This window comes from Paroedura picta, chromosome 7, assembly GCF_049243985.1.
Source record: "Paroedura picta isolate Pp20150507F chromosome 7, Ppicta_v3.0, whole genome shotgun sequence".
NCBI classification, from domain to species: Eukaryota; Metazoa; Chordata; class Lepidosauria; order Squamata; family Gekkonidae; genus Paroedura; species Paroedura picta.
The window spans coordinates 2,525,078-2,549,345 of record NC_135375.1 but is presented as its reverse complement, the minus strand read 5'-3'; the positions used below and the strand labels follow the sequence as shown (position 1 = coordinate 2,549,345).

Here is a 24,268-nt window from a genome sequence, read left to right as displayed (position 1 = left end):
TCAACCAAATGCCTAGCGGAGGAGCTCCCTTTTGCAGGCCCTGCGGAACTATTTGGGTTCTGTCAGGGCCCTGATCTCCTCTGGGAGCTCGTTCCACCAGGTGGGGGCCAGAATGGAGAAAGTTCTGGCCCTGGTTGAGGCCAAGTGGGCTTCCTTGGGCCCAGGGACCACCAGGAGGTTGGAAGTAGCAGAGCGCAAGGCTCTTTGAGGAGTGTAGGTAGAGAGGTGGTCCCTCAGGTATCCTGGGCATGATGATACTATGCCCGCTTTTTTGAATCATCAAATGCAACTCGAAGGAGAGAATTGAGTCTCCCAAACAGTTCAGACCCCCTGTTCTCCCTTTTGCCTTCTGTATTCACGAGGGGTTATGGATTTTCATTCCCCCGCTCCTCTTTTGAAGGCACAGCACAGGTCTCGTCTGGAGCGCCAGCTCGATTCCGCCTCCCATGCAGATTAAAAATAAAATGTATCACTTTAAAGACCGGGGAGGCCGCAAAATGTCTGCGTGCAGCATGACAGCTTCCAATGGGTTTTGTGATTTGTGGAAATTAATCCACTCTGTTTCACCTTTTAAATAATTTCCCACAAATGCTGGGGTACGGAGGGGGCAGAGAGGTGGGGAGAAGCAAAGAGTGTATGGGGGGGAGGGGGGAGAAAGGGAAGGTGAGTCTGTGCATTTGGAGGAGAATGGGACTCTTTTGCCTCCCTTTTTTTACAATCCAGCACTCACCAGGCCCGTCTCAGGTCAAACAGGCGTTCAATAATTTATCGGCCAATTGCACAAAGGCATCAGATTTGGCGGCACCCACATCGTCGGCTAATTGCGTTAATGCTTTGTAGGATTAGAGGGGCATTGAATCAACGAGATGGGAGGGGGGGACTTACAGTCTCTCAAATTATCCCAAAGTGGTCAATATGGGTGAGTAGACCGACAGGAAAATGGACACTCAGGAGCTGAAGGAAGATTCCTTTTTATACACCTTTGTGGAGATTGGGAGGAAGAAGAGAAGGAAGAAGGAGGAGGAGCAAAAGGCCTGGGGTTGGACTAGTTAAGTTTTTTTTGAGGGCCCTGGGAGTGTTTCCTGAATGAGTGGGAGTTATTTCTTTTTAATTAAAATTTGTTAAACATCTATCTATCTATCTATCTATCTATCTATCTATCTATCTATCTATCTATCTATCTATCTATCTATCTATCTATCTATCTATCTATCTATCTATCTATCTATCTATCTATCTATCTATCTATCTATCTATCTATCGATCATACTTATATACCGCCCTCCCCGGAGGCTCAGGGGACACGTCCAGAGATGGTCATGTGACCCATCCACTGCCTCCCAAAATGGCCAATGATGGGAAGGAGGTTCAAAGCGGCATACAATCACTTTCCCTCCCTCTGCCCCCAACGGGAGGGAAGTGAGGCTGAGAGAGCCCTGACAGGATTTCTGTGTGAGAACAGCACTATCAGGGCTATGACTAGCCATGGTCATCCAGGTGGCAGCAAAGAGAGGAGCAGGGAGCTGCCCTTTAACCACTACACCAAGCTGGCGTGGCAGTAGATGAGGTGAAAGGCCTCAGGGACTCATTGGTTGGACATCTGCTTGGAGTGCAGGAGGTCTAAGCTTCTCCAGTTACAAGGACCAGGCGGTTGATGAGGTGGTAGATCCCCACAAGGGACCCTGGAGAGCCTCTGCCAGTCAATGTATGCCCATGTGCACGTATGTTCATTTGATTGATGTTACCCACCCTGAGCATTTGGAAGGGCAGGCTACAAACAATACTATTTTTAACAATACACTGGCAGTCTTCAAGCAAAGGTTGGAGACACACTTTTCTTGGATGCTTTAGGATGCTTAGGGCTGATCCTGCGTTGAGCAGGGGGTTGGACTAGATGGCCTGTGTGGCCCCTTCCAACTCTATGATTCTATGATTCTATGATCCTGCGTTTAGCAGGGGGTTGGACTAGATGGCCTGAATGGCCCCTTCCAACTCTATGATTCTATGATTCTATGATTCTATGATTCTATGATTCTATGATTCTATGATTCTATTTGTCATTGTTATCATAAGAGACCTCCCTTCTCCGTTTTACCTTCACAACACTCACTGCGAGGGAAGTGATACCAAGAAAGGCTTGCCTCAAGGTCACCCAGAGAGGGTCGTTAGAAGTAAGAGTCAGAACTGGGCCACCTCTGGTCTAGAAGAAGAAGAAGAAGAGTTGGTTCTTCTGTGCAGCTTTTCTCTACCTGAAGGAGGCTCAAAGCGGCTTGCAGTTGACTTTCTGAGATTCCTGCTCGGTCAGAACAGTTTTATCAGTGCCGTGGCGAACCCAAGGTCACCCAGCTGGCTGCATGTGGAGGAGTGGAGAATCAAACCTAGCTCACCAGATTAGAAGTCCGCACTCCTAACCACTACACCAAACTGGCTCTCCCAACCCCTTAGCCACAACACCATACCAGGCTTCGGAGCAAAGATTCAGGAAACAGAAAGAAGGAGATAATTAAGACAGGCCTCGGATGGTGTCTCCCCACTCAACCAAAGAGTTTGGTGACAGAGCGGGCAAGATCGGGCAGAGCGGATCACGCCCCGGGTGTGAAGCGGCAGGGATGGTTCTTTGTTGAAGCAGAGACTGTTTGCCCCCTTCCTCTTTGGTGTGTGTTTCTCCTGGCAAGCCCGCCCCCTCCCCCCTGCTCCCGTTCCACGGCTCTTTGGAGCCTTTCCATCCCGGCTCAATTCCATCTCTTTTTACTGCACATTGGAGAGACGGATTCCTCCATTTAAGCGGGATGTGTTCGCCTTAATGTCATCCAAGATGGACCAATCCGTCTCCACTAGCTAAGGAGTCCCCATGCCGGGAGAACGTACGGCCTCCATAAAACCCGCCAAGGGAAGCTTCCCCGTATCTGTTTCCAGCCCTCCCGCCCATTTTGAATCCCAGCGCTCGGGAGCACGTCCCCCCTCCTCCGCCAACTCCCGAGGAGACAGCCGAGAAGCTTCTCCCAACGTTGTCGTTGGGAAGGGATGAGGGGATCTGATTACAGCGAACCAACCAGACGGACCCTTTGCTTGTAGCCGACAATGAACGGGCCATTACCCAGCCTAATTACGCGGGCCCGGCACGTTGGCTGTTACGCGGCACTGTCGTCGAGAGCCAGTGGAGCTGAACGAGGGGCGGCCGGAGGACTGAATGGCCCACGATGGCGAGGATGATTTGACACACACTTGTTTATGGTTTTATCTGCTGATGCAAATGGATCGGCTCAACCGCCCACTCCTCTCCGCTCCCCGCGCAAACACACCTTGATGGCTTGACGCGGATCGCGCAACATGGGGAAAGAGAGAGGAGGGGAACGATACCAGAGTGGTTTGGGTCTGACCCAGTGGCCCAGGGCTAGCCTGCTCTTGCAGACCTCAGAAGCAAAGCAGGGTCAGCCCTAGTTGGAACGAGGCTGGGAGACGCCCGAGGGAGGCCAAGGTCACCTTGATCTGAGAAGCACAGGAAACAGTTTGTCTGATCTGCTCAAATTTCAGGAGGTAGGCAGGGGCGGCCCTGGCTAGCCTTTGGAAGGGTGACCTCCCAGAATACCAGCGTGTGGCATGGGGGCAGGCAATGTCAAGCCACTTCTGAATGTCTCCTGCCTGCAAGCTGGACAATCTTAGGATCTGCTGGCTTCATCATGCACATGCTGTATAATTAGCAAGATCAGATCTGGTTACTATTTAGGGGGGAGAGCACCAAGGAAGTTCAGGGTTACCACACAGAGGGACTCCTGTCCCTTTCTTGCCTTGGAAACTCTAGAGTAGACTTTCTCAATGTTTTTTTTTCTTCTTTTTAAAAATCATTGAGATCTTTTCTCCTCTATGGCAGGGGAGGTCAACTCTTGATGATTATTTCGGGCCCCGACCATAAGCCAAAAGAATAGCTCTGCCTTCCGGGCCCTGGTTAAGATTCCCACAAGGCCCTGATCTCTTGGCAGAGAGTTCCAACAGACCAGGGCCAGGGCCGAAAAAGCCCTGGTCAAGACCAATTTCACAGGGCTGGGGATCCTCAGCAGGTGTTCTTCTGATGATCTTAGCACTCTCGGGGGGATATAAGGGAAAAGGTGGTCCTGTAAACACAATCCCAGACCATTTATACTGAATTTGATGATCTAATTTAGTATAAGGCAGCTTCATATGCTGTGGAAGCTACTCTGCCCACATCTGGCTGCCCTTGGGCCCATCTGGCTTCACCCATGTTCGCCTAACTGCTAGGCCCAAGGGTGTGTCCTGCCATGCTGGGGGGAAGGCGACTTTGGTAGAGAGCCTGCCACAGGTGGTTATGGCAACGGAAGAGAAGAAGAAGAAGAACAAGAAGAAGAGTTGGTTCTTATATGCCACTTTTCCCTACCCGAAGGAGGCTTACAGTCGCCTTCCCATTCCACTCCCCACAACAGACACCCTGTGGGGTGGGTGAGGCTGAGAGAGTGCTGATGTGACTGCTTGGTCAGGACAGTTTTATCAGTGCCGTGGCGAGCCCAAGGTCACCCAGCTGGCTGCATGTGGGGGAGTGCAGAATTGAACCTGGCATGCCAGATTAGAAGTCCGCACTCCTAACCACACCAGACTGGCTCTAAGAGGAGTTAACGGCCTCTGTCCATCGTGGCCCTGAGGTCCTCCCAATTGCCGAAGCACAGATCTCGGTTGAACACATCGTCCCCTTCCAAGAACGCCCAAGGCTCCCCCTGCCGTCCGCCGTACGCAGCACCCAAAAGACGCAAACTTTGTGTCATCTCCGACTAGAGATGTTATCGTCCGCCGACCATCATCCTTCCAAATATAGACGGGGACGGGGGTGGAAATTTCACTGACAGCCTCATAGTCTTATCTGCGCCGCTGACCTTTCCCGCAAACCGAAGAAGCCCTGCTCATCGATTGTGGGCCCAGCGTGCAGGTTTACTATGCGCCAGCCGTCGCTCCCCCCCCCCCACCCTCTTTAAGGTTTGCACTTTTACTTTATTATCTTTAATTTTCTTCTCCCAACTCCTGAGCGGGTATTAGAAAGTCAATACAAAACCGATTCTGGCCTTTTATTCTAAAATAACAGCGCTAAGCTTGTTTATTTACAGTGAGGTGAGGCGGCATTTGCAACACGCCTTGTCAATATCTCAATGGCAGGGTGCTAACTTTCAAAGAAGCGCACATGCTCAAAGGCTCTCGAGGTGTCTGCGCGCATCCGTGTCGGTTGGCAGGTTTAAAATGAACTTTTGTTCATTTTCTAAGCCGGCAAACTCTCCTCTGCTTGACTCCAAATGGGTTACATTTTTTTTTTGGCAGGCTGTGGTGTCAAAAAGGGTCTAAGACAGCCAGCTCCAAAGTGGAGATTTGGGGGAGGGGGCTTGGAGCATAGGGTGGGGAGGATTTGGGGAGAGACCTCAGTATGATGTCATGGTGTAGAGAGCCTCCTCCAAATCAGCCACCTTCTGTTAAATGGAGCTCTTCCGTGTGTGTAAGAGAACCTAGTGTAGTGGTTCTCAGCCTGGGGTCGGGACCCCTTTGGGGGTCAAACAACCCTTTCACAGGGGTTACAGCAGGGCAACCCCTGGAGAAGAGCCTCATGCTGGGAGCGATCGAGGGCAAAAGAAGAACGGGACGACAGAGAATGAGGTGGCTGGATGGAGTCACTGAAGCAGTCGGCGCAAACTTAAATGGACTCCGGGGAATGGTAGAGGACAGGAAGGCCTGGAGGATCATTGTCCATGGGGTCGCGATGGGTCGGCCATGACTTTGCACCTAACAACAACAACAACGTTTCGGTTTAATTTCTGTGAAAGAACACTGGCAGAAGTTTATGGTTGGGGGTCACCATAACATGAGGAACTATATTAAAGGGTCACGGCATTAAGAAGGTTGAGAACCACTGGCCTAGTGTATGGTTGGGGCCAGGGTGGGGGTCTCCATGTTACCAGTGGAGGATCCCTTAGAGGTGTTTAGTTGCCTTGGTGGTCTCTCATCCAAGACTGATGGTGACCCCAGCAACGGGCTTTCAAGACAAGTGAGGAGCAGAAGTGGTTTGCCATAGTCTTCTTCTGTGCAGTGCTCCTTGGTGTCCCCCTATCCAAGTACTGCCCTAGACTAACTTCTGAAATCTGATGAGATCTCATTGACCATTTACAGCAGTCTGTGTTGAACATCAGGGTCTAACGGTGTGATCTGGGACATGGCAACTTGAGATATTCGGTGATGTGAAGCAGCACAAAAGGAACTGCCCTGAGCATGTGCTGTGTACTCCACATCCACCACGGAATAACCACAGTCAGCGGCCACATCCTGGAAGTGAAGCTAGGGGTGATGGCTACAAGATCATCTTTGAAAGACTACAAGGCCTTGTTCAAGGAACTGACATGGATCGGGACCGTTTTTCAAGTGCTGGGAACTTATTTGAAGTTTTGGTTCGAGCGATCCTCCCCCCCCCTTTCTATTTTTAGTTACTCATCAAACTACGCAGAGAGGGAGGTGGGAGAGGGATGGAAGCCCACCTTGCCGCGAAATGGAGTGGAAGGGAAAGGTGGCTGGAGTCACTCGGTGGGATTCTGTTCTGCAAAATGCAATCTCCCTCAATTTCCAAAACCAATTTTCTCCCATCATTTTATAAAAGTCGAGGTCATCCGGCGAAACGTGCCATCGTGCTGGCTTTTCATAAAGGCAGGTGCCCTTCCCCGGGAAGGAGGGAGGGTTCATTAAATCATACAGTTGATCGGATTGCTGAAGACACGGTTGGCTGGCGGCCAAAGCCCAAGGAATCCGTGGGGAACGGGGCACGGGGAGCCATTAGAATAAAACGGTGTGCTGTGCTACGCTGAGACAGGGCAGCCGAGTCACCTTTGGGGAGGACGGCAACATGAATCCCAGATGAGGCCGTGATGGAGGAGAAGCGAAAGGAAGGCATTCCGATGGCTGGGCTGGCCTTTCCCACAAGTGGCTTAAGGTGACTTCTGCACACGTGAAGATGGATTCAGAGGGCAACCACGCTGGTCAACAGAACAGCTGGATTTGGATCCAGGAGTACCTTAATCAGGGGTAGTCAACTGGTGGTCCTCCAGATGTCCATGGACTACAATTCCCATGAGCCCCTGCCAGCATTCGCATTGTAGTCCATGGACATCTGGAGGACCACCGGTTGACTACCCCTGCCTTAGAGACCAACAAGAATTGGGGTGTATAAGCTTTTATGAGTCGACTCCAAAACCTGGGCCTAGTCTGCACGCAATAGATAATGCACTTTCAATGCACTTTAGAAGTAGATTTTACTGTTCTGCACTGGAAAATCCAGCTGCCAAAGCACATTGATAGTGCATTATCCTTTGTGTGCAGACTAGGCCCTGGTTAGGCCCTCAGGTCCTACTGAACTTCCATATAGCTTTTCCAATTCAGACCAGCACAACTCCTTTTTGAGACTCAAGGGTATCTGGTTTTTGACTCTCAGAAGCTTGCTGCAGGAAGCTGCACTGGGGTGTGTGAACAAAGTGCTGTCAAGTCACAGCCAGTGTATGATGATCCTGATGAGGGGCTTTCCAGGCAAGTGAGAAGTGGGGGTGGGAAGGTTCACCATTGCCTTCTACTGCAGACTCCTCTAAGTAGGGATGGGCATCAGCTGGGGAGATACAATTCGGCTCAGTTTGTGTTTTGTGGCATACCAAACACAATGGTTCGGTTTGAGAGGGTCGTGGTGTGGTAGAACATGGCCCCTGACATGCTAGAGGCACCGAACTCACCTAATCTTCTCCTGAATCTCCTCTACTGGCCATCCAACTTTGGTAAGGATGGGATTTACGGGTTCAAAGTTATTCCCTCCCCCCCCCGGGTCGGGAGCATATTGCCAGGACATACCCTGGCAAGCTGTAGACATCAAAGTTGCAGGGAACCTCCCCGGATGCTCTTCTACATGGCATCCAAGTACCATCCACCCTATTGCTTGGGTAAACATTCATGAATCACAGACCACCACATACAGCTGGAAAGATTCTAGTGGGTAGCCGTATTGGTCTGAAATAGCACAACAAAATTTGAGTCCAATGGGACCTTGAAGACCAACAAAGGTTTATTCAAGAAATTCAACAATCCTTGGTTCGTTCTTTCTTTCTTTCTTTCTTTCTTTCTTTCTTTCTTTCTTTCTTTCTTTCTTTCTTTCTTTCTTTCTTTCTTTCTTTCTTTCTTTCTTTCTTTCTTTCTTTCTTTCTTTCTTTCTTTCTATCTATCTATCTATCTATCTATCTATCTATCTATCTATCTATCTATCTATCTATCTATCTATCTATCTATCTATCTATCTATCTATCTATCTATCTATCTATCTATCTATCTATCTATCTATCTATCTATCTATCTATCTATCTATCTATCTATCAGATTTTTATACCATCTTCTCCTACGGCTTAAAGGTGCCATTAGACTCAAATATTGTTAAACAGCTGGAAAGTTCAGGAACAGTTCGTGCCGGTTTGCCCTGCCACGAATTTCAGTTAGCGAACCACAAACTGGCCAAAGTTCATCACGAACCTTTGTTTGTGAGCTGGTTCGCACTCACCCCTATGTCCCAGCAATGCTTCTGCTTCACTTCTGAGACCTTTCAAGATCTGGATACGCTATACGATGATGCCTTCTCTCACCTTTGGATCCAACCGGTTGCAAACACCATTGGAGCCACTATGGAATCCAACTGAAAAATTTTCCCTGACTCCTCTGAACTTCACTCCGGTATCTGGTTCAGGGGGAAACCGTGCCGGTACCTGATAAAGTGAAACACTGTGTTTTTTTTTTCCTTGGCTGGGAAGCGATTAAGCAACTGAACATGATGGGACGCATTTCAACAGCAGGGATGGAGGAGTATGAAGATGGATCAGCAGCTGTAGCCGGTCGGCTTCGTTTGGAGCGGCAAAATGGCACATCTGTTAATTACTCTCCAGCCCGCGTGGAATTGCTGGCTCACGGGTGGCAGAACGACTTCGCCTTCTCTCCCTTTGCCCCCCTCCCTTTGCCCTCCCCCACTTATTTATTTGTTTTTGTGCAAATCAGAGCTTTAATTGTAAATTGCCTCCCAGGAATCAATGGGACTTATTGCTCCTGCCACCTCAGGTGTGAAATGTTTGCGGTTACGACACAATGGATTATTTTTTAATAATCTCAGCCTCCCCCAAAGCCCTGTTTTCTTTGTGATACTGGAGCGATTTGGAAGCGAGAGCCACCGGCTTGGGGCACGCTGTTCTCCCTCTCCAATTCTCTCAATGGTTTTATTGGGATGCGCTCACTGATGGAAGCAAACGCATCATGCTCACAGTGCCATGGGCGGAGAAGGGCGAGGATTCGGGCCCATTCTTGGGGGGAGGGGGGCCCCCATGTCAACACTGACAAGTATCCTGTGTCTGTGGGTGGGAATCTGTTGGGTCCGGCAGGTAGAAATCTCCAGCTGGGCGATGGCGAAGTGGTTTAATGTTCAAACCAAATTCACAATATTCAAACCAATTTCAAAATGGATCCCCAGGTACATGTCCGTTTTCAATTTCTTCATCGGTTTCCCGATCCTTCTAGATTTGGTTTGTAAACTCTTGGAGGTCACTTCTGCGTACTATCACAGTGCTATATCAGCAAGGACCTCAGCAGAAAATATAATATTTTATATTTTGCTTAATTTTTCAATACCACAGTGGGCTTGCTTGAGGATGATGATGTCATCCATTCACTCATGTCCGGCCCTCGGTGATTCTATAGGGAAGTCTCTGCCATGCGCCCCAGTCTCTGACCGCGTCTTTTAGTTGGTTCATGGTCATCCCTAGATCGGCTTTGATCGTGTCGAGCCAGCGGATCCTTTGGGGACCACGTTTCCTTTTGCCACTGACCATGCCAAGCATTCATGATTTCTCTAGCGAGTTTGATCGCATGATGTGTCCAAAGTAAGTGACCTTCAGCCGTAATATCATAGAATCACAGAGTTGGAAGGCGCCATAGAGGCCATCTAGTCCAACCCCCTGCTCAACGCAGGATCAGCCCAGAGCATCCTAAATATCTTGCCTTCTAATGACACAGCTGGTTTGCTCCTCTCTAAAACTATCTTGTTGGTAACTTTGGCTTGCTTTCCTCCCTCCATATGTATGGGAACAGCCATGTGCAGAGCATTGCTCTAATGAAAATGTGATATGCCCAAATTGGGGCTCTGAGTTTGCGCTACTACCCTGCAGGTGCCTGTTTGTCCGCTAGATGGCTCACTAAACTGTGGAAAGGTCCCAATGGGTTAACCCTGGAAGCCCAAGGGCAGCAGTGGGAAGGGTGTGTGTGTGTGTGTGTGTGTAATTGTGGGTCTGGCTTTGCTGCTTGCAGTGCTCTGCTTTCTTCTTTCAAGTCTGACAAGGGGTGAGAAAACGAAACCAGGAAACAAACTGGTGAACCTCCTTGCTTGCATTAATCTATATATATCTCTCTCTCTGTCTAGTGCATTGTTATCCCAGGTTTTCCCCAAGGACCTCAGGGCAATAGGCATAGCTCTCCCTTCCCCAAGAGCCAGCTTGGTGTTGTGGTTAAGAGCAGCTCTTTCTAATTTGGCGAGCTGGGTTTGATTCCTCTCTCCCCCACAGCCGGCTGTATATGGGCCCTTCAAGGTGTTTGAGTGAGAACCCACACAGCCGCCTTCTGGACCAGGAGCAGTTCCTGGAGCAGGGACAACGGAAAGCCCAAGCAGAGTGAGTTGTCTTAGTCAAGGCTGGAGGTGGCCTTGGCCATGTGCTCCAGGGCCAGATCAGGCGCTAGTAGCTGAGCATCGACTGACAGGGAGGTGTCAAAAATTATGCCCAGATTCCTGACTGTCCATCCAGTTTGGGTAAGCGCCCTTCCTTATCTGGTCCTTTCCCACCCAGCCACAGAACCTCCATCTTCAAGGGGTTTAGCTTCAGGTGAGTTGCTCTGACCCACTTCACCACAGCCTCCAAACACCTTTCTTGCCTTGCCAAATCACACACACTAAATTTGGCCGCTTCTTAAGGGTTCTCCAAGACGAACTTCTCCGTAGCCAATGGGTCTTGGAAATAGAGCATATAGACCAGGGGTAGTCAAACTGCGGCCCACCAGATGTCCATGGACTACAATTCCCAGGAGCCCATGCCAGCGAAAGCTGGCAGGGGCTCCTGGGAATTGTAGTCCATGGACATCTGGAGGGCCGCAGTTTGACTACCCCTGGTATATTTATTTATTTTATTTATTTATTTATTTATTTATTTAGATTTATATACCGCCCTCCCCGAAGGCTCAGGGCGGTTTACATTAAAAATTACATTATAGACAAAAACAAGAAGGGGGAAACCCCAGTCCAAAGAAATCACAAAGTTGAGTACCTTAAGGTTGTGTGAGACAAAATGAGGAGCCATAAACAAAAGATAGGCACGTATGACAAAGTTCACTAAAACTCTATCTTAAAAAAAAAAAAAAAAGGAACAGTCTGTCCTTGAAGTCACAACTATCGGAACGTAGAAGTCCTGGATCTAGATAGCGGGAGAGAATTTTGAAATTCTAAACTGAGAGGAGCGGATGTCAGTCCAACAGCCCACGAGAAACCTTGAACTTTTTCCGCAATCCATCACAGCGTTTGGGAAGAAGGACATCGTGACTCACCAACACGGTATAACCAAGTAGTTCCCTTAAGGGGGAGAAACACACTCACACATAAACTGCTTCTCATCTTTAAAAACCCCCCTACGGAAGCCAGGTGTTTTGTGAATAGAAGAGCGACTACCTGTGTGTATATAAATATCTATTCACATATTAAGGCTATCAAGGTTTCCTTTGAAGAGGGGAACAAAACGCACTCTCATTCGGGGGGCCAGAGTATTGAAATTCCAAACGGCAGTCGTACGTCTTTCTTCTTAAAAAAAAGAAAAAAGAAGAAAAAAAGAAACTGTGATCAAAAGAAAAGAGAGAGAGCAGGAGAGATGCATTTTCTGATATTCATGAAAAGCAATAACGTCGGCGTGACCTTGCTTTTGAGTAGCTACTCTCTGAAATGCCGGCGAGGAGTTGCCCCGGCACCAATTGGTAGGCGGTCTCTGCTTGTCACTCGGTGTTGTCCTTGGAAGACTAGGACCCCCCCCCCTCCGAATTCCATTGATTCCCTGAGGTTTGCAGCCAAGGTATATCAGCTCTACATCAAAGCGTTATGACGGGAAGTTTCACCCATAGGCCGCCTGCAGTATATTAAGCCGAGCACGGCTAGGACATCTACACACGCTGTTAAGCTAGGCTAATGCCGGGAGGATTTGGAGGCCAGGCGGAGAAGTCCAGAAAAGATCGGAAGAAAGGCTGAGGGATTGTGCTTTCTGCTGTGCGTAGATTTCTGACCAAATTTAGAGAGATTAGAGAGATTCACAGGGGAGAGGCCTATCGGTGGCTACTAGGGTGGACGACAGGAACTTCAGCATTCAGGGGCAGTCAATCTCTGAATCCCTGAGCCAGGAGGAAACATCAGGGGAAGGCCTCAGGCTCTGTGTCCTGTTGTTGGCCCTCCAGAGGAACTGGCTGGTCACTGTGGGAGTCAGGATGCTGGACTAGATAGACCTCTGGTCTGATCTAGTAGGGCTCTTCTGATGTTTTTACAAAGGCCTCGGCCTCTCTGCCCTGTTGTTGGCCCTCCAGAGGAACTGGTTGGCCCCTGTGTAAGACAGGAGCCTGGGCTGGATGGACCCCTGGTCTGACCCAGCAGGGCTCTTCTGATGTTCTTAGGAAGGCCTCGGCCTCTCTGCCCTGTTGTTGGCCCTCCAGAGGAACTGGTTGGCCCCTGTGTGAGACAGGATGCTGGATTAGATGGACCACTGGTCTCACCCAGAAGGGCTCTTCTGATGTTCTTAGGAAGGCCCTGTGTTGAGGAATGGGAAGGCGACTGTAAGCCGCTTTGAGCCTCCTTCAGGTAGGGAAAAGCAGCATATAAGAACCAACTCTTCTTCTTCTTCTGTTGTTGGTCCTCCAGAGGAACTGGCTGGCCCCTGTGGGAGTCAGGATGCTGGACTAGATGGACCTCTGGTCTGAGCCAGCAGAGGTCTCCTGCTGTTCTCTGAAGGCTTCAACCTCTACACTCTGTCGTTGGACCTCCCAAAGAAATGGTTGGCTAGCTAATGAGATGAGATGCTAGACTAGATGGACCGGTAGTCTGATCCAGCAGGGCTCTTCTGATGTTCTTATGAAGGCCTCAGCCTCTATGTCCTGTTGTTGATCCTCCTGAAGAAATGGCTGGCCACTGCCCAAGTCAAGATGCTCAGCCAGACGGACCACTGGTCCGATTCAGCAGAGCTGATCTTCTTCATCAATTTCACAGCACAGCGGTTGGTATCCCCTCTTCCACCCTCCTCCGAAAACAATAACCATCTCTGCATTTTGCGTCCGCAGATTTCATAACATAATTATGTGCCGCGTAAAACGAAGACCACTTTTTGGCCGTGCTGTGAAGGCTCCCGGCTGCCGTCACCTGACCTTGGCATCACGAGGGTGACATTGAGCAGCAATTCTTTTTCGAAGGGAAGAATGGTTGTATTTTTAGCTAGAAGTTCACCTTCCAGGGATAATTCCCTGGCTTTGAGATTTCCTCCAAAGGTAGACAGTGTTTGAGCAAAGGGGTTATTTACTCTCTCCTTTTTTTTTGTGAACGGCTGTCATTTGAAGCCTTGGAAAAGTAGCAACATCTTTGTGCCAAGAATGGAGGGCAGTATTTTTTTTTTTTTAAGTCCGGGGCTTGAAAGGAGCTTGAAATATCTCCAACTGGCTGTTTGTTTGCAGGATTTGAGTTAGGTTTGAACTGCTGCTGATCCCTTTGTGACCAGAGAGTTGTGGGTGCTTACCGCAGCTGCATTTCAGAGATAGCCTAGCTGGCAGGCTGGCGGTGGCAGATTCCCATTACACAGGGCAACATGTGGGGGTCAGGATTAGGACTAACACCTGTTTGACGATCTAATGCAATCTCCGTGACAGAAAGCAGCCAAGGAAGGATGTCTACGCCAGGACGAACCCCCCAAAACCTTCGCCAGAGATTACTTTCCAGATGCAGTTGCATCTGGAAATACTGGGCCCATTTCTTAGGGATGCAGAGATACGAAGTTTTATGTACTTTTAAATTTCTGCACAGGGTCATTTTCCTCTAACGTATTTGTCCAATTTACCCACTTCTGTTTCTTTCGTTTACCCTTTTCCTGCCCTTTTCCTGCCCTTTCTATACCATTTCGATGCCCTACTCCAGGGGTAGTCAACCTGTGGTCCTCCAGATGTTCATGAACTACAATCCCCATGAGCCCCTGCCAGCAAATGCTGGCAGGGGCTCATGGGAATTGTAGTCCATGAACATATGGAGGACCACAGGTTGACTACCCCTGCCCTACTCCATCCTTAGGCCATTTTAATTCCCTTTTTACGCAACTGACGTTATATCAAGCTGTGTACTTTACAAAATGTTATGCGAGACTCAGTGAGTCAGCAAGGTGTATGGTACGTGTGTTTGGCACACAAATGGCACACGTTATGCACATCAGTGCAATGCAGGTTGCATGGAAGTCCACGGAGCAATCTGAATACAACCTCATCTACAAAACCAGCAGCGGAAAAAGGAGAACCGCAAACTGTTGGCGAACTCAGAACCGAATGTCACTGGAAACGAAATGGTGACTATTCGGGCATGTCTCATACCTGGCAAGGTTGATCTGGATCTCATAGATCTCTTTCATTAATGGCAGGGCTTCTCCCAAACAAAAGGACCTTTTTTTGTTGCAAGGAACCTGGATTCTTCTGATTCCTGATCCCATGAGATCTTGTACAAGGAGGCCTATAATGGAATTAGCAAATTCCTTTCACATTGTACAGGAGTGGAGGATTATCCTTCCATGAAACCCTGGATTCAAACCTCTTCAAGGCTGTGCTTACTCTTTAGAGAACTCCATCCATCCATCCAGATTAGGATCAGCATAAGGTGCTCAATGAATATACAAAAGTACTGCCTGTCTGTATGTCTGTTTATCCATCTGTCCGTCGATATACTTACCTATCTAACTCCCTATCTGCAGACAACACAGATGAACAGTCTAAGGCTTGTACTGGGGTTGACCATCAGAGGTGAGAAGCTAGTCGAATGGGGCAGCCTCTGGGTTCGGCCTCCAGAATCTTCTTTAAGCCCCAAGATGAATCTGGCCACAGAGCACTGACCCATGTGACTGCCAGGCAATACCAAGCTTTTGGGCTGGTTAGTCTGGGTACGCAAACCTGGAGACCGGCCTTCTGCCTTCCCCTGGTCAACAGAGTTCTGCATTACGCTTGCTACATTTTGGCTTCTGGTAACAAGAGAGAAATCTGGAGTCTCCCATCTGATATCCAGCCTTGTTTTTTCCCCCAATGGAGCACTGAGAGTCAACTTCTTTTGCACAGCAACCCACAGCTGCATCATGGCCTTATGTAGGCTGCATTATTTTTGAATCCTAGGATTAGCGGCCGTCCTCTGCCTTCTGCTGGCTGCAGAGGAGAGGACACGCAGTAATGGGTTTAAACTACAAGTACAATGATACAGGCTAGATATCAGGAAAAGGTTTTTCACAGTCAGAGTAGTTCAGCAGTGGAATAGGCTGCCTAAGGAGGTGGGGAGCTCCCCCTCACTGGCAGTCTTCAAGCAAAGGTTGGATGCACACTTTTCTTGGATGCTTTAGGATGCTTAGGGCTGATCCTGCGTTGAGCAGGGGGTTGGACTAGATGGCCTGTATGGCCCCTTCCAACTCTATGATTCTATGATTCTATGATTCTACATTGGTGAAAGTCTCCCTCTTTGTAAGTCTTCCCCCTTCCTCCCTTCCAAAAGAAACCTGCCACCACTGTCCCACCCTCCGAAGCCAAAAAGAAAAAGAAAAGAAAGCAAAATCAATAAACCGTTTTCAATTGCGGCTGTTCGTCGAGCCAATTCATTGGATGCTTAACGCATCCATATGGATTGCACAAATTCCGCAATATTATAGTAAAATGCACATCACTTCCAATAAAGGGAACACATTTGCTATTGATGTGCTATAAACCACAATGCGAGGAGGGGTTATTGCAGCCTTGGGTAATAGCAAGCCAGTTAGAGACGAGACACAGCCTTCTCCCTGCACGGGCAGGGCACTCCGAGCCATTACTCCAGGCTGCTCCAACGGCCAATGCTTTTGCAAATTAATTGCGTGGCGTGTCTATAAATATATTATTAATACACACCATAACCCATCAACAAGCAACCTTTGTATTAAAAAGCGATCAGAGCTGTTAATGGGCCCCCAAGTTCCACCGAGATATTTTTGCTGAACAGTAATAAAAAAAAGGGGGGAGGCGTTTTCGTGTGACCCCCTTTTCACCTTGCTCCGGGTGGGTCACCGCTTGGTCAGATTATAGCAGTTATCTGGAACCCACTGGTGGTGTTTGCCAGGGAAAAAAATGGATTTTCCAAGAAAAAGCAAGGATATAAACCGGATTATTATATGTAGTAATACTGACATGGACCTAAGAATGCCATAAGGATAGGCCAAGGTTCAGTGGCAGAGCCTCGGCCTGGCATGCAGAAGGTCCCAGGTTCAATCCCTGGAATCTCCAGTTGAAAGGACCAGCCAGGAAGGGATGGGAAAGTCCTTGACCTGAGACCCTGACTCAGTGGCAGAGCCTCTGCTGGGCATGCAGAAGACCCCAGGTTCAATCCCCAGCATCTCCAGTCGAAAGGACCAGGCAGGAGGGGATGGGAAAGACCTTGACCTGAGACCCTGGCTCAGTGGCAGAGCCTCTGCTTGGCATGCAGAAGGTCCCAGGTTCAATCCCTGGCATCTCCAGTTGAAAGGACCAGGCAGGAAGGGATGGGAAAGACCTTGACCTGAGACCCTGGCTCAGTGGCAGAGCCTCTGCTGGGCATGCAGAAGACCCCAGGTTCAATCCCCAGCATCTCCAGTCGAAAGGACCAGGCAGGAGGGGATGGGAAAGACCTTGACCTGAGACCCTGGCTCAGTGGCAGCGCCTACGCCTGGCATGCAGAAGGTCCCAGGTTCAACCCCCAGCATCTCCTGTTGAAAGGACCAGGCAGCAGAAAATGTGAAAGATCTCTGCCTGAGACCCCCAGAGAACTGATGACAGTCTGAGTAGACAGTACGGTTGTGCGCTTTGGCTCAGTTCAGCTGCCTCGGCGATAACCGAAGCCCGAAGCAGCATGTAAGAGGCCAGTGCCATGGCACAGAGAGCAGGGGCAGCAATGGCAGAGGCGCGCCAGGTGGTGGCTGCATGCAGGTGCCTACTGTATGGAGAGGAAGGGCAGGCGATGATCGTAAGCCTTTTGGTAGAGCCTCCTTTGAGTAGAAAAAAGTGGAGTACAAAACCCAACTTTTCTTCTACCTTCCAAAACAGCGGATTGGTTTCCGTTGCCTGAAGGTCACCTGTAATCCCGAGCCATCTACAGCCACCGCCTGGAGGTTGGCATCCCAATGTGTATCTCTGGGTCCTGATAAAGCCTACCCCCACTAGGGCCCTGGCAACGAACAAGCAAAGAAATGACTGGCAGTTCAGACAGCCCATCGCCTCAATCCACTATGCGCTTGTGCTCTCAGATACCCCCCGTTGCATTCAAGCTCATGTGCTGCTTCGTTTAATAGGAGGGTCTGTACTAGGCCCAGATTTCTCACTTCCCTCTTCCCCAAGCACAATGCCCTGCCCCCTCCCCTGGGCGCTGGCTGTTCAGATTCCCATTATCGCCCTTGAGACTTGCCGTCCTCCAACACCTCCTCTTGGGTTCCACTCCAATCCCAGCCCTTGAGAAGGGCGGTAAAGATGGCAGCCACAGGTGAACGAAGGACAGGCAGGTAGCCGAAATACCAAGCAAGGGACTGTGCAGGCTATCTCTGATTCATGCATCCTTCCCCACCACCTTCCCCAAATTCTCTGCACCCCGGAACATTCCATGCATGGGGGCTTATTAGTAATTGATGCAAAGCTGACCAAATCACCCCCATGCACCCCAGAGGAGGACCTCAGGTAACTGTCTGCCCCCAGAATATTATTTGGGGTGCCGCCTGCTTCATAGACAGCCAGCTGTCTCTCCCCGCTGCCTATTTTAAAGAAATATTTCAGGGTCTGCAGGGATCATGGTCTAGAGCTAGAATCTTGGTTCTCTTCCTCCCTCTTTCTCTTTGTCTCTCCCACTTTCATGGCAGAACAAGGAATCCAATCAATTAACTAAGTCCATTGCCTCTGTGTATAAAACCAACAAGAATCATTGAGGATGTGTAAACAGCTTGATGGTCGGGCACACCACTTCCCTTTCCCATCCCGAAATGAGAGAGCTTGGAATAGATGGGATTCCATCAATCCAGACCTCTGAATATGACGTTTCCTCCAGGGGAATGGACATTGGTATTCTGGAGAGGAGGTGTCCTTCCAGGAGAAGTACAGATCCCACCTGGAAGTGAGTAACATTCATTCTGGCACAATCACACAATGGCTCATTAGAAACAGTCCAGCAAGACAAAGAGGAAACGCAGAGAAGTATTCTAGCCCAGGGGTGGTCAACCTGTGGTCCTCCAGATGTTCATGGACTACTATTCTCACGAGCCCCTGCCAGAAAACGCTGGCAGGGGCTCATGGGAATTGTGGTCCATGAACATCTGGAGGACCACAGGTTGACTACCCTTGTTCTAGCCCACACTATCAAAACGGGTCAACACTCTGGTCAACTAGACCTATCCAGTGGCCCAACCATACTTCACCGAATTTCCTAATGATGGAAAGGAGGAGGACTCCAGTACCTGAGAGGACAGGATCGCTCCACTGGATCAGCAGCACTCTGCTGACACCATCCCCCAACCCATGAGAGGGTGGACCAGTCTCTGCCTGCCCCTTTCCACTTTGCAGCATTTTCCCTGTTGGGCTCCACGGACACCAGCACCAGCTGCTTGAGAAGATGGAACAGGCTGAGATCTGGGTGTGAGGATCCACATTCCTCCTTAGCAGAGCTCCTGAAACATAGAAATGGAAGGCTGGAAGGGGCCTCCAGGGTCATCTAGAACAGCTTCCTGTGCAAGGCAGGGAATTCACAATTACTTCCCCCCACTTCCCCCCACTGAAATTTGCTCTGTGACCAGAGGAAGGCAAAAAACTTCCTGGATGCCTGGACCATTCTGGCCCAGAGGGAGTTGTTTTGCTGACCCCCCAAATTGGGGAACAGCATCGCCCTGGTCATATGAGAAATGGCCACAAGAGCCACGCACTTGTTCGCCCCTCCCTGCCCTCCCTTTCCCCAGCTGCCTAAATTCACATTAACATTATGCACACCACTCCCGGGATTGAGCTAGAGACCCCCGATTGATAATTATATTGATTTATTATAAATTATTGGTATTGCAAGGCATTTGGGGACAGATAGGCATCTGGGGGGAAAAGAAAAACCTGCTCTGAGCCACGGAGAGAGAGAGAGCTCAAAATGTAAATCAAGCATTCCCCAGAATCCTCTGCAACTCACTGCCATTCTACAAAAACCATACGGAGGGATTTAAACCCACATGCGTGTGGAACGAACTCCTGGGATGCAGAAATTCTGACAAACCTACACGAAAAGAAGTATTCTGCACAATGCAGGGACATTAAAGTTCCTTGTGAACGAGCACAGCTGGGAAATGAAATGGTGACTGCAAGAAACGGAGCTCGAAATAAAACCCACAGGCACCCCTGCCCTCTGCAGACGCCACACAAAATATACGGGTGAGATTCCGCACTCAAGGTGGTCAGTGTGAGAAATCCGTCTGTTTAATGCCCGAATATTAATTCAACTCAGTGTACGAATTCGCCAACAATGGAAGACAACGAGCTCCAGATTTCGAACAAGAGGATAACCAGCATTAAAGTCAAGGACAGTCACTTCTCAGGGACCTCTTCCAGGTGCCCAAACCCCACAGTCTACTTTCAACTGGATGGCGGTTAAGGAACCCAAAGTCCACTTTTCCATACAAAAATGGCCCCCTATGGAACTGTTCCCGCCTTGACAAAGAGATCAACTCTGTAATGCTGGAGTTCAGATGGATCCCAAACTTCCCCAAGAACGCAAACCAGCAACAAAACATTCAAGCATTACATATATAATTGGGGGTGACCAGCCTGACGAACATTCCCCCCCCCCCCCCGATCCGTTACAAGTGAAAGTCATTATGTTTTTCACGCCTCCGTTAAAATTTGGAAGGTAAGATTGCTTCCAGCTGCTTCAGGTGGCCATCCATGCGCTAGATCAAAGGTTATTTTTTTTCTTTCGAAGTCCGGGAGACTCCAGCCTTTGGTTTCCAACCCCATGGAGAGACCCGGGGGTGGAGAGGTAGGAGAAACTGACCCGGCGAAGACCGCTGCGTTTATGTCAGCCTCCGCTTGCCCCCGTCTTAACGAGATCGTTATTTGTTTCCACGGCCATCGCTGGCACCTCCCTGCCTTTCAAAATCAAATAATAATTGAACGGGAGCAAAAGCGAAAGCAAAGTGGAGGAGATTTAATAAAGAGGATCTTTGCGGCAGAGGGAATTTCGCTTTGGCGGTGATTGCGTTATTAATTGATCCGCGCATTGCCGGAGAGCAGCCAGAGGCAACAATTACACACAGAGATTGGGGGGGGGGGGCTACAAAGAAAGGAACTACCTCCTCGGCTCTCGCTGTCCGCTGGTTTCACCTGGATCGGTCTGTTCATCTGCAAGGAAACACAAAGAGGAGAAAGAGAGGCACGTTAGAGAATGTTGGGTCAGAGTCAAATCGAGTTCAGTGGGGCTGGGGGGATTGAAATATCCTCACTTGGCTGAACTGGCATATCCTGATCTCAACAGATCTCAGAAGCTAAGCAAGGTCAGCCCTGGTGAGTACTTGGACGGGGGATCACCAGTGAATAAGTCCAGGGTTGCAACTCAGAGACTGGCAAGGGGTTACCACCTCTGTTTGGCTGGGCCCTTGAAAACCGGTGGGGTCTTTGAGAAGTTGGCTGCATCATGATGGCACCTTCCCCTCACCTGGATGGCCCTAGGCTGATCTCATCAGATCTCAAAAGCTAAGCAGAATTGGCCCTGGTTGCTCCTTGGATGGAAGATCTTCAAGAGATGAAACAGGGTTTCTCAACTTATTTACCGTCGAGAACCCCTTGAAACTTTCTTCAGGCTTCAAGTAAGCCCAGAAGTACCATGATCCAGAAGAATGTAGTTGGGAAGCAGAGCTGTGGGCACACCCACCCTTGGCCCCTCCAGGCCCACCATTGGCCATTTGGGGAGCGGTGGGTGGGTCAACATGACCCTATACGGTCGTACCACATGTTAATTATTTAACATTTTTTTTAAATCTATTAGAAATTATTTTACTCGCTCCCATTTGGCCCCTTCCAGGGCCATCAAGAAATGCCAGGGTTTCACAAAACCCTGGTTGAGGAAACCTGATGTAGAGGGCTGCTATGCAGAGGGAGGGAATACCAAATCACCTTTGAACAACTCTTGTCTCAAAAACCCAACAGAGCCACTATAAGCCAGCTGTGAGTTGATGGCACCTGACCCATAGAGGGATGCACAAGCAGACCTGGGGCCATTTGCTCTGCCACGTGGACCTTGTAAGCATCAGACTTTTGCCTAGTCCATCGTTCAAGTTCTGACAAAACAAGCAGGCCTTTAAAGACAAAACCAACACAAGAACAAGGTTCTAGCCCAGGGGTAGTCAAACCGCAGCTTTCCCGATGTCCATGGACTACAATTCCCAGGAGCCCCTGCCAGCAAATGCTGGCAGGGGCTTCTGGGAATTGTAGTCCATGGACATCTGGAGGGCCGCAGTTTGACTACCCCGGTTCTAGCCCTTCTGGGGTAATGAGCTTGAAGTCATGTTGTGGGTGGCACATTCTGTATCCTTTGATGCACTTCAGAAGTGGATTTCCAATTGCAAGAGCATGCTGTGGGGACACGAAAGTTGCTCACCATTTCAGATATGTGTACCCCAGCATTCCAGGGGATTGGACAACCATGAGCATGACCCTGCCTCACACTGAATTGTGCCTTGATCCTCAGGCTGAACATTCCCAGGTCCCTCAGCCTTTCCTCCTAGGACTTGGTCTCCAGGCCCTGGATCATACTTCTCCTTCTCCTCTGCACCCTCTTCATTTCATCCATGTCCTTTTTGAACTGAGTTCTCCAGAACCACACACATTACTCAGGATAGGGTATTCTGCGGTACTATGACATCCTGCGATTTTTATGTGAGCTAAGACACCAGTCTTAGGGGTAAAGGGTAATGACTGGGGAAGGCACTGGCAAACCACCCCGTATTGAGTCTGCCATGAAAACGCTGGAGGGCGTCACCCCAAAGGTCAGACATGACCCGGTGCTTGCACAGGGGAGACCTTTACCTTTACCTTAAGACACCAGTACTGGCCATGCTTGGAGACACCTTAAGCTATGAGCCAAACCACTGGCCCCTTCCAAGGCATGGATGGTGCGGGTCTTGGTCACGTTATGCAAAAGGACGTTGCCCTTTTCAAGGTGCAAGGACGGGGAGATGCATTTGGGCCCCTGTCCTGCAAGCCAGCTTGTCAGCGACCCAGAGAGCTGTTAAACACTGGAGATGTTTGCCGAGCAATTAGAATAAATCGAGAGAGTGGTTATGAAATGTTTTCCAAAATGCTACTAGAATGACTAAAGATAATGGTTTTAGACAAAAGAAAGAGGCAGCCCTAATTGGGCTATCTCGTCGAGATCAACAAGCATAATTGCCTTCTGGGGGATCAGCAGGGAGAAGCCACCAAGGTTGGGGGAGCAAGAGACAGAGACACACACACGTACACAGACAGAGACAAAGAGACAGAGAGATTCAGAGACAGAGGGATATAAAGACAGATAGACAGAGCGAGGGAGACAGAGAGACAGAGAGACAGGCAGAGACACACACACAGAGAGAAACAGAAACAGAGAGAGACAGAGAGACTATGCAGGGCTACATTGGGACCTTCAACCAACCCAGGAGCAAGCTGAGATGAGCACCCCTCCAAGAAGGTAAGGTGAGGTTTAGGAAGAGGGCTCAACAGAGGAAAATGCAGCCATTCTGTTCAGGGGAACTGAGCTCTTTATTCTGGAGTTCTGTTGCCACTCCAGGTGAACTGCAGATCCCACCTGGATTCTGGCATCCCAATCTCACTCCCAACTAGCATCTGCCTTTGATGGGGCATTCCCAGAAAAGGACACGTGAAAAGGGCACCCTGCTCACCTTCAAGCAAGGTGTTAAGAGCCAGTTTGGTGTAGTGGTTAGGAGTGCGGACTTCTAATCTGGCATGCCGGGTTCGATTCTGCGCTCCCCCACATGCAGCCAGCTGGGTGACCTTGGGCTCGCCATGGCACTGATAAAGCTGTTCTGACCGAGCAGTGATATCAGGGCTCTCTCAGCCTCACCCACCTCACAGGGTGTCTGTTGTGGGGAGAGGAAAGGGAAGGCAACTGTAAGCCGCTTGAAGCCTCCTTCGGGTAGGGAAAAGTGGCATATAAGAACCAACTCTTCTTCTTCTTCTTAATCCACTGGTGGTACCCCACTCTGTATCCTCCGACAGCCTCATTTCCGCCCTCCGTGCAGCCTTTCTCCTTGTAGGCCCTGGGGAGAGGGAGATTCCATCCCCAGAGAAAAGAAACTTCATGATTGCCTTCTCTTTCTTTCTCCCCATAATCGGTGTCTTTTGTGTCAAGACGATCTCAATTTGTATTGCGTGTGGCGTGTCTCTCTTTGCTCCGCAAAAAAGAATTGTCAAGTGCAGAAATAGTAGCGTGCAGGAAATGGTGTTGGGCTCCCGCTTACTCATTTTGGTGGGCTCTTTCCCCCTCGTCCCTTCCTTTTACTAGCATAAGCCCCCTCCCCCATCAGCCTAACTTAGCCCAGGGGGAAGCTGCAAGGAAAAGAAAAGAGACATACAGCAGACATTCGTCACCACTGCTTTCATTCCACGCTGGGCCAAAAGGGATGGAGGCTCAACAACAGGTAGGCATTTTACTATGGTCCAAGGCCAACAAAGGAATGGCTACTCATGCTTTAGAAGAAGAAGAAGAAGAAGAAGAAGAAGAAGAACTCTGTGGGTGGATGTGTGGGTGGGTGGGCAGATGGGTGGATGGACGGATAGATGGACGGATGGATGGACGGATGGATGGATGAACCAGAGGAGCTGTTTTTTGTACTCCACTTTTTACCACCTGTAGGAGGCTGAAAGCGGCTGAGAATCGCCTTCCCTTGTTTTCCCA

General features: G+C 49.5%; 1 protein-coding gene across 11 annotated transcripts in view; it reads right to left on the bottom strand.

Annotated features, from left to right (window-relative positions):
* Positions 1-24,268, bottom strand: part of CELF4 (CUGBP Elav-like family member 4) — a 725,765-nt gene that overhangs the window by 269,209 nt on the left and 432,288 nt on the right. For all 11 annotated transcript variants that reach the window (XR_013232951.1, XM_077346537.1, XM_077346528.1 and 8 more), the window contains exon 3: positions 20,667-20,715. Coding sequence is in view for 10 of the 11 variants with exons in the window: in XM_077346537.1 (XP_077202652.1) it covers positions 20,667-20,715 (49 nt within the window). In the remaining variant the exon portion in view is untranslated. The remainder of the gene's footprint in view (positions 1-20,666; positions 20,716-24,268) is intronic.